Below are 14,873 nucleotides of genomic sequence, written 5' to 3'. Positions count from 1 at the left end.
AAATCCAAAGAAACAGTGTAGATCTGATAGGCGGATACGATCAGTGGGTAGATGTGTTTTTTTCCAGTGTCTTTCAGCACACCACAACAGTGACCAATGATGGAGAAGATGCGGTGTAAGCCATGACTGGGGTGATTTGTGAGAGGGTCGAAAAAGGCACAAAGGAAGTAAAGTGTTCATGATAGAGGTATGGGTAGAATTGAGCGTAGAAACATTGATTGGAAGAGGATGAAAAAGAGTGGGCTACACATCCTTGGCCAGCCACCATCCTGAGCAAGGCAACGTTCAAAGAGGCCGTTCAGTCACTGAACCTGTAGCATTAAGCCAAGCATCAAAACATGCTAGGTTCAACAACATTTTTGGCATTCTGCTGCTACAGAGTAATCTTTTGCAGCCACTTTCTCATGTGTTAAGTTCACATCGCCTCCCTAATTGTCCGGCAGCACACACTATGCTAGAATCTACTCTAAGGGCAGACAATTGCTGGAGTAAGGATGTAGAAAGCTGTGCTGGAATGCATGTTTTCATTAGCTTGATATTTTAATGTTTGCCCTATTATAGCATTTTAGAATGGTTTACATAGTTGTTCACGCTTTTATGTGTAATTAGTCCAATCGTCTGAACAAATACAATTTTGATAGCAAAGTATAACCAATCCCTGTGTTATTTATTGCATCGGCATGCCTTTTATAATTTGATGTTTCTTACTACGCTATAATAGTTACAGATACATTTGATTACTGTTCACAGGGCTTCCCGTAGTGCCCTGAATCGTCAAGCGGAGGCACCAGCATTCTTCAGGTAATTGATGAAGGTAAATTCGTTATTGAAATGTTATTTCTGAATTTACTCTCAATGGAATTCCGGGCACAACACAGGGAAGGGGCCTTTATCTCCTGTAGTCACACAGGCCAGCACTCTAAGCACCGACATTGTTGTATATAATTATCCAGATTTAGGCTAAACGAACATGTCATGATGAATAATCTCTGTTGTCATCGGCTCACACTCTTTGCTGTCCAACATTCCCCATAAGCATAGAGTGACCGACTGGAGGAAGTGCTGGAGCAATGAGCTATGTCTACAGATATTTTAACTCAACTCCAAGCTAGTTCTTATTTCAAAATGACCCGGGAAGGGCAACCTCAAAGGGAACACAATGCCATCATGTACATCAGGTTATTTTGAAAAACAACAAAAATAATCCCTTTATCACCTGCTGCATAGGACCTCTAAGTTATTGTCACACATCATTATCAGGTAGAGTGATTTGGTTGGGATGGGTGTGAGGTCAAGCCAAAGCATTTGCAACACTGTATTGTTATGAGTGAATTTATAATAATTATAATTGGTTAGTTATAGCCAGTTTAATACCCAGAGGTTTCTAAGCTGCAGACGTGGGGATCGAAACTGCGTTGCTCCACGTGGTGTTGCTTCCAAGGCGAGTGTGTTGCCCAGCAGCTATCCTACGGAAACTTATTGGTCTGAATCAATCTCTGTGATTTACTGTCACTCATCGCCTATCCGCTCATATTTCTTTTAGGCATTTAACTGAAGATAATGCCTAGATTGCAAGGGCGTCTTCGTGAGAAAAGGATTAAAACTAAAAGTTTAAATATGCAAATGAGTTCACATAAAATAAACACCAATTGCATTGGCACCTAAAGGACAAAATGAGTCCTCGTGTTTATGGGTCTCCATGTTTGATCAAACAGGGCAAAGAACAGCACCAGAGTGTAAACTTTATAAACCAAAAGCCCAGCATGTGATGGGGGGAGGAGATATGGCTGAAAGCCCAGCACATGATGGTGGGAGGAGATATGGTAAGTAGATGAGAAGGCACTTTATCCGTTCCTGATTGAGCTGCTTTGAGAGATGTTTTACTTACAGGCAGGAGAGACAGACTAAAGAGACAAGTCGAATACGTGAAAATGGCCTCCCGTTCAGCCAGGTGCATGCTGTTTGAAAAACATTATAAAGCAGAACATTCTCTTGCAGCATATCACCACGAAGACGCTGAGTTCCTGGAAGATTCCCAGCTTGTATTGACTGAGCTGTTCAGGTTCTTCTCTTCAGGTATGTACAGCTCAGGTTTGTATTTTTCGCTATTTGGTCATTTAATACTTGCTACAAAGACATTTAATTAACGTTGAACTTTACAAACAAAGTACTATTGCAATGTTATATGTATTCATGTATTGTCATCCATAACTAGTGGCAAACAATAGTTATGACCAATAATTGCGTTAAAACAAATGCCTCACACATTTGATTTTAAAAATGTGAAGGAGAGGGGAAAGGGCAGGCAGCAAGCTGTGCACTGTCCTTGGATGGCATGAGTTGACTGTCGAGAGCAGGAATGAATGCGTCTAAAGGAATTCCTGTTCCAAGCGCTCCCTGTGCTTCACAATGGCGTTTTCCCTTGCTTTTAATTATAACATTCGAGAAGCGTATTCCCTCGTCATGCTTTGTAGAAACAGAAGCCAACCTCTGCATTGGTGCCGGTCCCACTGAGTTAGATATTGCCTTATTTTTGCACATTTGCCTGGAAATAATCTCTCCTAATGGAATCTCTGAATCTGCATTCCCTATGAAGTATGAACTGCCCTGTTTGCTTGCCAGGTGCCCAGAGGAGTCCTTTTGCTTAGAAGGTTGAAGGGGATGTGCGGGGCTGTACAGGAGTTGGTGATGCCCAGGGCAAAACGTTTGGTGAGGTTCCCTTGCTATTTTCTATCCTGTGCCAGTGGCACCACAAATAGGAGATACGAAAAGCTGTACCACGGGACCTCTGTCCGCAAAGTAATCACAGTAAAGAAAAAGGAATCCAAACAAGGAACGTACATCAAGCAAGAAGTAGCGCAGTTTTATTGGACCCATACAGCTGGGAACTATGGATCAGACAGCCGCGTGGAACTGAACTGAATGAAATTAGCTTGACACCGCCCACAGCGGCTAACCATTTCATACACAAATTACAGAATTGCCATACAACATTTTAGTTACATTGGTGGAACTATGTCAGAAAACGTATAGGATTCTGAAGTGACCCTAATTGGATAGAACCCTTTCTGGCCATAATCACGTTAACACCTCTAGTGACATCACACAACTTCCCACACTGCCCCACAATGACATAATGTGGTGATCTTTCAAAAACATTTGTTTGCCATTGGTTGGCATTGCCCAATTTAAAAAGTGATAAACTGCTTCATACTGATTGGGCCTAACATCTTGAGATGGCTGGGGCAAGACATTTCTGACCAATGATGTGCCCAGCAGACATTGGCAAGGACCCTTTACAATATTGCACCCTAGGCACACCAAAACCTCTCTCCACTGAGTGGCTCCCTGTCGCACATTCCATAACCCCTACCCCATTGCTCTGCCCTCCCCAGGTCCCTTCTCACGCCTCGCTGCTAACTCTCGGGTGAACAAATTATACCACACTGTGGCTGGTTTTAATTAACTGAATTTTAATTTATATTTTTCTGCCAATTCATCTCATGCACCCAGGTGCCTAGCTCAAGGACGTCGAAAGTATCTATTAGAGCGCCTTCGATGGAACTGTGTTATCCTGGAAAACTCCTGTCTTGCAACATTCCTGCGCACAGTTTTCTGCTGAATATTCAAAACTCACGCTGCTGTCGCAATAGCCTTCAGTCTTTTGTATTTTGTATTTATTCAATTTTTATATAGCGCTTTACGCCAAAGCGTTTTACAAGAGGACAATAGAGAATACAATAAGCATTGTAAAACAAAATGTGAAATAAGTAACAGAAAGCAATACATGCAACAATTTACAACAGTTTACTTGAATGCTGTGGTGTAACATGAGAGGTATAAGACTGTAATGAGGGAAGCAACAAGAAGGAGTTAGGATGGGTGGTAGGATCGAAATGAGAGAGGTAGCAGAAGATGTCAATAGGATTTTAGAAAAGTGCAGAAAGAGGGGTAGGAGGAGATAGAGCGGATGGGGAGAGGGAGACGGTTCCAGTGGAAAGGAGCAAGAAGTTGGAAGGAACGGAAGCGGGAAGGGGCACATGGTGATGGAAGAGGAGTGAGTAGAAAAAGTATGGCAGAGCGGGGGGGCGAGAAGGGGTGTAGAAAGTAAGAAGGGAGGAAAGGTAGGATGGAGCAAGACCATAGAGAGATTTGAAGACGAGACAGAGGAAATTATATTTGAGCTGGGAGTGAAAGGGGAGCCAACCTAAGGAGGAGAGAGAAGAGGAGATGGAATCCAAGGGTGAAAGAAGAAAGAGGGAGCGGATAGCAGAGTGGTAGGATGATTTAAGGGGAGTAAGGTGAGCAGAAGTGAGTCCACAAAAGAGAGTGGAGTAGTAGAAGAGTGTAGAAAAGATGAGGGAGGAGACTAGCAGTTTAGTAGCATGGAGGGTTAGGAAGGGACACATTTTACGAATGTTATAAAGGTGGAAGCGGCAAGTACTGGCAGTGAGAGAGATATGGTGGGAGAGGGTGAGATTCAAATCAATGTGAAGGCCAAGATTGCGGGCCTTTTATTATGTGCTGACTATGAAAATACTTTGATAACACGGGCCTACAGGAAAATGGCTTCTCTGCTGTTACCATATTGCTCAAAATCCCCCTTAAGGCATCCACCCTAAGGCATCTACCCTAAGGCATCCTGCACACGTACTGGTGACCTATGCCATTTACTTATAATAAACCACCCACCCCTCATTGTGTTTCACCTGCTTCTATGTTTCCCTATGCACTCGCCATGTTCAGTGACATCCCCACCCCTGACGTCAACCTGCTACTTCTGTAGCTGGTACGTGCACCCACCTACTTCTGTAGCTGGTATGTGCACCCCCTTTGGCAATGTTGAACTTGGAACTTTACAACAAACCTTCCCTTTTATTTTGTGCGGAGGGCATAGATATTGTGATGTGGCCCTCTGGATGCAGCTTGGCTCAGCTACAAAATAGCTATTAGTCCATTGAACTTACCATTAAAATGAGTTGTAGGGTAAATCTGGAGACTGAGCACAGCACTGTGCAAAGTTCATGTCATGGTGATCCAACATATGCCATCTTCCACCAGTGTCTAAAGTTATGCTCCTGTGTCAGATGGACTCTGTGCACATTGCGGCAAATGTGAGTTGAAGTAAGACATATTTATCACAAAAACCTCTGCCAAATGCCTTCCTTATTTCATGTGTGTTTTGACTTTCTTTCACAAATTTACTAATGGAGTGATTGTCATCATTGTGGTCATAGTCTGTGCAACAGGGGGCGTGAAGTTAAGGTGGCATTAGCTGAATTTTCAGGGTTTTGTTCCATTAAGTTCTCCCCTGAACGGCCCTGCAACTAAAGTGTTTTCCTTGAATGTCAAGTATTTTGTTATTCCATAGATTTTAGAATGCTTCCAGACCACTAGCATGGTTTTCGGCCATGGTCAGTGGCCATGGCCTTTGGCCGTGCCCACTGTCCATTTTAAAATGCTACCAGACCATTAGCCATGGCCTTCGGATTGCAGGCTTTGATGACTCACAATGTTTTTAGGCAATGCGCAGTTAGATTACATTATTTGCAATGTAGCACACACTTTGGTTAAGCACTGTTCTCCAAGCGGTACACTCCTTTTCGTCGCCATCATTTTGGCACGTGCCAATTTGGCATAGCCATTCCCCAGCAGTGCCCATTTCGGTGCACCCATTTCTGCACATTCTTTTTGGTGTAAACACCATTCCGGCGCCGTTATCTTGGTGCGAGAGATGTTTGGACGTGGCTGACATTGCAGCCACGTCTAAATGCCCTCTGCTAAATAAGATCACAGGACTGCACTGCAACAAACCTCGCCACCTCCCCCTTGCATTGCTTTTCTTTTAATTAAATTAAATTAGTTAAATAATAAAAAATACATACAGCCTTGAACCTTAGTCTGCAAGAGTTCAAGGCCCAGCAGTTAAACACTAGGCCACAATGACGTGGTGCGTCATTGGGCATACATTTCATAATTAGCCTATAATTTAATATGTTCAATGATAAAAGGCTAGGTATGAAACTTTTGAAAATCCATACAATAACATAATTGTAGCATAATGGTGAAGTGCTGCATCTCAAACTCCTTAAGGCCAGGGTTCTCTGATAGCAGCGTTCAGCATAAATAAGATTTTTTGTATTTAATTTCTTTTGTTTTATAATGTTACCCAGAGACAGTGTAGTCATCTTTTGAATATATGTGCAGTGTAAGAGGGAATGTGTTGTGTGAGGGTGTGCATGTTATCTGACAGGGTGCGCATGCAATGTGTGTTTGTTTGATGTGAGCGTGTGTGTGTACATGGTGTGGAGTTGTTTGTGAGGGATAGTTGCATGCAGTTTATAATGTTGCAGTAAATAAATCTGTTTCATGTTTAATATGCGTTCAATTCTGCAACAACAGTGTAATACATGCCCCTCCCTGTTTTATAATGTTGCAGCAAAGAAACCTTTTTGAAGTTTAATCCATATTACAAAATACTAAGTGCCTGCAGGTTCATGCCAATTGCGACCTCTCGCACCAAAACATCCTTGTGCCGAGAGGTTCCTGCCCCAACTGGCTGCGTCTAACTGGGCACGCCCCAACAGAACCTGCAGCGAAAAGGTCATGACATAACGATGTATACATAAATGGCCATGCCGAAATGTCCTGTCCCGTGCTCCAAGCCCCTTGTTTTATGGCCGGTCTCTTGGAGACTGTTGTGATACATTACACAACCCCAACTACCCGCATTTAAGCAGAACAGAAAAGGGTAAAAAACGATTGGCTGCAAGAATAACATATGCCCGGTTACTTTTGCCCCATAGCGAAAATAAAATGCTGGCACACATGAATATACGCACAGTAAGTGGCCACATATTTTAAAGTGAAATATACAAATGTAGTTCAATTGAACTTCTCCTTAGAAGAAAGTGCGCAAGACAAAATAGCATTGGACATTTAAAACAAGTAATGAACACCAGAAAAATAACCTAAGAGAGGAAATCCTTCAATGAATATGCTGGCAAAATATAAAAGGTGCTTATCTTTTAAACCCAGCAATCTGTAGTGAAATATTCAATGGAAAACAAAATCCCAATATTAAACAAGTGCATGTGGTCTTGTGGGTAAGCGTCTGCACCGGGAACATGAAAATCTGAGCAAAATCCTGGTATGGAAATACTTGAATAAGCTTACCAACCTAAAAAAAAACCAAGGGGTTGCACCCGCCCTCTGAAAAAAATTACGCTGTCCACCCACATGTCCTTTGCTGGTTCCCTGAAAAGCAACCACAATCAGGGGAAAATAACTGCACCAGTGTCCAGGTTTGCAAACTCTCTTGCCACCTCGTGGGCAAATAGTCATGACTTACTTGCCCTCTTATCATTTCCCCTCCTCACCCCCATGTCTGCCTTTCAACAAAACTCTGCTTTATAAAGATAACTTGAAAAGTACACATACCATAGTGTCACTCAAATATATAAATCCTTATAGAACTATGTTAGGCAAAAAGTGTACAATTGTGGCCTTATTCCACCTATCTTGACTGGGAGACTACAAATAGCAGAATGCAATTCAACAAAAGGCAAAACAATGGTCTCTGAGTGAAAACGTTCAAGGACTGACGGTAGCACAGTTTTTAAAAAAATAATGTGGTTGCCATTTGTTATGAGATATTTAAAACTAAGAAAACACACGGCATTCAGGACTGTGGACTGTGTCCCATTCATGCATTAACTGGGACCAACTCTGCTTAGCTTCAAAGCAAAGAAGGATCCAGCCCCCTCAGGCTGTCTTGCTCTAAGTGGTATTGTAACGTGGGCTCCTTTATTAGGCAAAATGGCATGAGGGGGCTGGCTACTTCCTCGCTTTGACACTAAGCTGAGTCGGCCCCAGTTACTGCATGAATGGGAAACCCAATGTAGCTGCAAACATATTTTTTTTTTGTATTATGTATAAAAGATTGAAGGATTTGAGAACTCACAATGTTTTAGGCAATGTGCAATAAGATTACATTATTTGCAGAAGATCACACACTTTGGTTAAGCAGCAAGCTACAAGCGCCTTGATTTATGGTCGGTCTCTTGGTGTCTGTTGTGAAACATTTGATGACCCCAACTAACCGCATTTAAGAAGCTTGGAAAAGGGGAAAAATGACCAGCTGCAGGAATAACATATGCCCGTGTACTTTTGCCCCCATTGTGAAAATTAAAAGCTGGCACACACAAATATACGCACAGTAATTGAACTTATATCTTAAAGTGAAATATACAAATGTAGTTCAATAGAACCTCTCCTTAGAAGAAAGTGCGTAAGACAAAATAGCATTGGACATTTAAAAAAATAAATGAACACCATAAAAATAACATGTGAGAGGAAATCTTCCACTAACGTATAAAAGGTGCTCACCTTTGAAACCCAGAAATCTGTTGAGATACATTCCCTGGAAAACAAAATCTTAATAGGAAACAAGTGCTCTTGGTTTTATGAGTAAGCATCTCCACTGGGAACATGACAACTTGAGTAAAATCCTGGTAGCCAAATACTTCAGTAACCTTGCAAACCTCAGAAAATTGTTGTGTCTGCACTCCGAAAACAAGTTACACTGTCCATCCAAATTTGTCCTCTACGTATGCCCTGAGAAGCAGCCACAATCAGGGGAAAATAACTGCACCAGTCCCCAGGATTGCAAACTCTCTTGCCACACCGTGGGCAAATACTCATGACTTAGTTGCCCTCTCATCATTTCCCCTCCTTACCCCCATGTCTGGCTTTCAACAATATTCTGCTGTATACAGATAACTTGAAAAGTACACATCCCATAGTGTTACTCAAATATATAAATCTTTATAGAATTATGTTAGGCAAAAAGTGCACAATTGTGGGATTATTCCCCCCATATTGCGTGGGAGACTACAAATACCAGAATGCAATTCAGCACAAGGCAAAGAAATGGTCTCTGAGTGCAAAACCATCAAGGACTGACAGTAGCAAACATAATGGGGATGCCATGTGTTATGATATATTTAAAACTAAGAAAACACACAGCATTTGGGACTGTGGACTGTCTCCCATCCATGCAGTGACCGGACTGACCCTGCTTACTTTCAAAATGATGAACAATACAGCCCCATTAGGCCATGTTGCTCTAAGTGGTCTTAGGGGGCTGGCCCCTTCCTCGCTTAGAAGCTAAGCATGCTTGGGCCCAGTAACTGCATGGATGGGAAACATAGTGTAGCTGTACATATATGTATATATATATGTTTTATTATTGACTGGGAGACTACACATACCAGTATGCAATTCACCAAAAGGCAAAAAAGAACTGACATTAGCATGGTAGTACTGCGTGGAGGGGAGACCGGAATAGCCATCGTGTCATTGGCCATCGCCTTCAATTTCCACAAAATACGGTGGAAAAGAATGCTTTCCCTCACCCCCCACCTCTTGGCTGATGGCATTTGCATCTTTTGTGACCTGCAAATGGCTTTTTTCCCACATTTCATTTTCCCATAACCACAGCTATAACCTTGAAAATCTCTCAAATTGAGAGAAAAACAAGATGGCAGCTGTTGCATTTCTAAGAACGCCCAGTTTTGGGTAAATCCCTGAGATATAGATACCTTTTTTTGAGAAGGGGCACCCCCTTTCTCTGTAACATATTTAAATAACTGCTGCACGGAATAACCTCAAACGTCAAACAGCATGCTTTTGAACACTTTATGGCCAAGTTGTTTCAGACCTGTTCCAAATCCGTCCAGCGGTTTGGCTGGGCGCTTCGGCAAAAATGTACCTTGTTTGTCTACGGGAAAATGAATGGGAAGTAGGGCGCAACTTTTAAATAATGTTTTTACTTTTTATTTTTTAACAAATCTTGATAGAATTTTACAGGGGCGGTGGTCATGAGTCCCTAATCAATTTCGGCCAAATCTGTTACTCAAATCAAAAGTTATTAACAATAGAATTTTAAGGTGGTTCCTATGGGAGTCTGACTCACCTCCTTAACTATAGTGTGGCTATCGCCGCCCGATATATATATATATATATGAAATTCAATTAAAAACTTTGTTAAAGGGACGTTATATTTAAGTTGCTCTAATGAAAACCTATGAAATTCAATAAAAAAACTTTGTTAAAGGGACATTCTGGTTAAGTTGCACTAATGAAAACCTATGAAATTCAGTTAAAAAACGTTGTTAAAAGGACGTTATGGTTACAAGTAAAATCGAGAAAAAAACCTGAAATTCGCCAGTTATGGCAAGCTAAGCAACCATAACTCACGCCACCACCGTGCACTGTTAAGACTAATAACCAGGACAACAACGATGACATCACAAATATCATTGATTACATCACTGATGACATCACATGTCTAGCCCCTTCTTTTTTGTTCACTGCCATATCTAGGCCAGGTGGTTTTATTTACTGACAGTCAGAAACTTAACTTTCAAAAGGTATTACATTTATAGATATTGCTATTCTCACATGTTCTTACATTACTTTCCTTGGAATGTAATCACATCTTTGATGTACATATATAGGGGAAGAAGCAGGCCTGAAACACAGCAATCATTTTTTTGCGTGAATACAATCATGTAGATTATACACAGTTGCTAATGATACTGCCTCTTGTTTGCTTACTTTACTCTCCATATATAAGCCCCATATTTGTATGCATTGTAGTCTATTTATGTTTTGTGTGTATTAGTAGAAATATGTAGTAAGTGATGCATTATTAGCTACTTAGTACATGTTTCACAGTACGGAAAAGTCTGATACAGAAGCATTCACCGTTTTATTATATAACTTTGGAAAATTACAAATATTGCACCTCTGTGGTGTATGCTGCAACCAATACCTAAATTTCTGAATGAGTAGGTTCCTGTACTAGAAAGAACACAGCAATGGAATGTTCTTTAGAACACTACATTGCGTAATAAAGTATGTAGTTTATTACACATCTCCCGATAATCCCTGATACTTTTTTGCCAACATTACATTCACAACCCCTTGTATGAAAAGTAAATGCACATGTGATGTCATCAGTGATGTCATCAATGATATTTGTGATGTCATCTTGGAGTTTTTTGATTTTACTTGTAACCATAACATCCTTTTAAAAACGTTTTTTACTGAATTTCATAGGTTTTTATTAGTGCAAATTAACAATAACGTCCCTTTAGAAAAGTTTTTCATTGAATTTCATAGGTTTTTATTAGTCCAACTTAACCATAACGTCCCTTTAACAAAGTTTTTTCAGTCAATTTCATAGGTTTTTATTAGTGCAACTTAACGATACAGTCCCCTTAACAAAGTTTTTTCATTGAATTTCATATGTTTTTATTAGTGTAACTAACCATAACGTCCCTTTAACAATGTTTTTTCAGTGGATTTCATGGGTTTTTACCAGTGCATGCTATTTTCCTACAACTTCCTAATATCATACTTACCAAATATAACAATATTTGTGGCCAATTTACAAAATGTCACCTTAAAACTCTGCCATTTCCCACCTTCTAGAATAATTTTTAACACTTCCATACACTTTTTGCAACTATTTCAACTAGTTTTGCATCCGTAGACATCTACGAACATCTGACTTCATTGCGGACCTTCCGGACAGTGCCACAGGACCGTACGCTGGCGTGCAGCATGATGACGTGTCCGAGAACCCGTCCGCACTTCACAATAAGATCTGTGCTTCGCGGACAGTTCAGAACCGCATTTTCTACTGATCTAGGGACTTTCAACTTCAAATTTTCCCTTGCACAGCTCCAACACCTATTCCTACTCATTATCCATTATCAATCTAGTACACAGTACATACGTTTAGCAAAACTGCTATTTATCTTAAAATGGGATCAGCTATTGCCATCCCTCCTCCCCAAGAGCCACCACCACTGCTTCAATCAGGAACATAAGAAACACTGCCACCTACCTTAGAAATAAAACAGGCTCAACGTTTTCCCCTGTCCACATGCCCCTCCATATTAGTGTTTGGTGGCTCTTCCCTCATTTCCCTCCCCACCTTTAGTTCTTAGCTCTCCGGCAAAAAGAAATCAAAAACATCCAAAAACAACAAAAGAAATGTTCCTTTAGGAACCACCGTTCACAGTTAAAAAGTAGAACTAAAAAAACTTATAGACTCCATCTACTTTACATTTCTCAGTAAAGTACATAGACTCAATAAGATTTTCCAACATTTCCATTTGCATTTTGTGTTATGCTAATGGGAATATTGTGGTGTTCATGCACCGTTCCAGGGACTGAAACGGTGGATACCGGCCTAGCAGCCCAAGTTATCAGCCCAAGCGAAGCGAGAGTGGATAACGAGGTCTCAGGACCATTATCCACCCATTCCAGCCCATGTAATGAGGAATGAAGGCCATTAGCACCCTAGGTTCCCAAAGCGGGAACCCGGGGTGCCAAAAAAGGAGGCAGCCCGGTGTAGGAAGGAAAATCCTTTTCCAAGATGGCAACCATGGAAAGGGAAGGTGGGGTTCCATACAGGGTCCCTCTTCGCTTTCCATGGCAGCCTGCAGAAGGCGAAGAGAAAACCCTATGACCATACTACCACGAGCACATTTTTCTTCCCTTTCAAATCTATCCCTATTTCAAACAACTGTACCACAAAGCCAGTCCCAGGTGGACATGGCCACTTTAACCCCATGTGTAGTCCCTCGTGGTCATGGCCAGTAGCCAGATTGTCCGGATCATGACCTTATTCCATGACCCGGACAATCTGGCCAGTGCCCATGGCTACCGGCTATACCTCAGACACCAAAAAGGTATATATAAAACACGGGCACACTTGCAAAACCATGCTTTCAGATCCTTGCCAATGCTCCTTCCACAAGTTTTCTGGAAATCCACACGTTTTATTTTTTCAAAAGTGTCAAATGTATGCATATACAATCGTCATATAACCTAGCCCCCACTTGACAAAATCCACATAGACTTTATGAAAACATTTATATCTAGATCTAAAATCTTTTTGCAAACTTTTGTGTAGATTCGTCAAATTGCACCACATTTATAAGCCTTTGCAATATTTTGGGACCCCCCTCTAATTTTGTCTCCCTCCTGACAAAATCCCACCAAACGTTGCAAAAACATGTTTATATAGATCTATAATGTTTTTGCACACCTTTGTGTAGATTTGTTAAATGGCACCCCATATATAGGCCTTTAAAATTATTTGGGACCCCCCTCTAATTTTGCCCCCTCTTGAACAAATCCCACCAAACTTTGCAAAATCATTTAAATCTAGATCTATAATGTATTTACAAACCTTTGTGTAGGTTTGTCAAATGACACCACATTTATAAGCCTTTAAAATCATGTGTGACCCCCTCAAATTTTGCCCCTCTTTACAAAATCCCACCAAACTTCGCAAAAGCATTTATACCTAGATCTATTATCAGTTCCCCAACTTAAGTTTAGATTCGTCAAATCACACGTCATTTATAAGCCTTTATATTATTTTGGGACCCACTCTCTAATAGAATCCCATCAAACTTTGCAGACACATTCAGAATCGGGTCAAGAATATAAGTGCAAACTTTCATGCAGTTTAATTAAGTGGCCCCACAGTTATAAGCCATATAAGAACTGCTTTTCACCAGCCCTGTAATGCGGAAGTGTCCGCGAACATCACAGGACTGTTCGCGAACATCCGAACTGTTCGCAGACTTTCGCAGCAAAAACGACAGTTTTTTTGCCTCTTGCAGCCATATCCCAACCCATCCTCATCACCCCTCACCTCCCCAGAGATTATTTGATAAGTTTGACAAGTGCAAAGTTGTGTTTTTTTTATATGTTTTTACCGCCATGTCCGCGGACAGCGGCTGCTGTCTGCGAATCCAAGGTAGCAGGCACATCGAGAAAATGTGACGCACCTCACACTTCACTCCTACAAATCAGCGAGCACCTCGCATGTCCACAGACATGATGTAAGCCAATTGGCCAATCGGTGTCCTGTCAGCGGAGCGAACAGGGAAGTGTGTCCGCAGAGCGGACATAGATATCACTAAATTTTTAGACCTACTTTTTGGTCGTTTAAAAAAAACGACTGGACAGATTTTGCCAAATTTACAAAAGCACGCTTTCGGGACTACCACAAATTTGGTGAAAATACGTCCAGCGGTTTGGGCTGTAGGCACGACAGAAATGTTTTCTCCATTCAGTCTATGGGAAAAAAGACATTTTGGGACCCCCCTAATAACTTTGCTCGCCCTGGACCAAACCTCACCAAACTTTGCTCAGAAAGTGCTCTTCATATGGGTTTAGCAACTTAACCATAACTACATGGCTGCTACAGCGGGCCGTGTAATATTACATGGCCTGCGGTAGCGGCCATGTAGTTATGGTTAAGTTGCTAAACCCATAGGAAGACCTCTTTTGGGCAGCTTATAACTTCACTCCCCCTGGACGAATCCTCACCAGACTTTGTAAGTATATGGGCCACTCTGAATTTTCTTGCCAAGTTTGGGGAGGTTTCTTCAAGGGAGGGCAAAGTCCTGGATCTAAAAATCAAAATGGATGATGCCAAAGACAAGGGCAATCTGGCCATTTTGCTTCTGTTGGACCTCTCCCTACCTTCGATCTGGTTGAACACCAGATCCTCACACAACTCTTCTCCTCGGCTGCCGCATTCTCACAGAGTGCCACCAATTGGATTCAGTCATTTCTGTCTGAGGGTCCACAAGGTTCTTCGCCCCTTCCTGCGGCTGCTGACCATATCCCAATCCATGTGGAGTTCCTCAAGGTTCCTGCATTTCTCCCACACTTTACAACATCTTCACTACGCTTCTCTTTGACCGTCTTGACGATCTGGGTGTCAGCTACACTAATTACGCGGATGACACCCAGGCCCTCATCACTCTCACTGGTTG

General features: G+C 41.6%; 1 protein-coding gene across 1 annotated transcript in view; it reads left to right on the top strand.

The window, feature by feature from the left end:
- Positions 1 to 1,862: 1,862 nt before the first annotated feature.
- The window catches only part of LOC138527817 (nicotinamide N-methyltransferase-like), a 407,128-nt gene continuing 394,117 nt past the window's right edge, over positions 1,863 to 14,873 (top strand). Inside the window, exon 1 of the mRNA XM_069639112.1 lies at positions 1,863 to 2,076. Within this exon, the coding sequence (XP_069495213.1) occupies positions 1,932 to 2,076 (145 nt within the window). The 5' untranslated portion in view covers positions 1,863 to 1,931. The remainder of the gene's footprint in view (positions 2,077 to 14,873) is intronic.

The sequence above is a fragment of the Ambystoma mexicanum genome, chromosome 7q, assembly GCF_040938575.1.
Source record: "Ambystoma mexicanum isolate Mex_15411 chromosome 7q, UKY_AmexF1_1, whole genome shotgun sequence".
Lineage (NCBI taxonomy): Eukaryota > Metazoa > Chordata > Amphibia > Caudata > Ambystomatidae > Ambystoma > Ambystoma mexicanum.
Note: the sequence above shows the minus strand (reverse complement) of the source record. Positions and strands in the feature narration are given on the sequence as shown.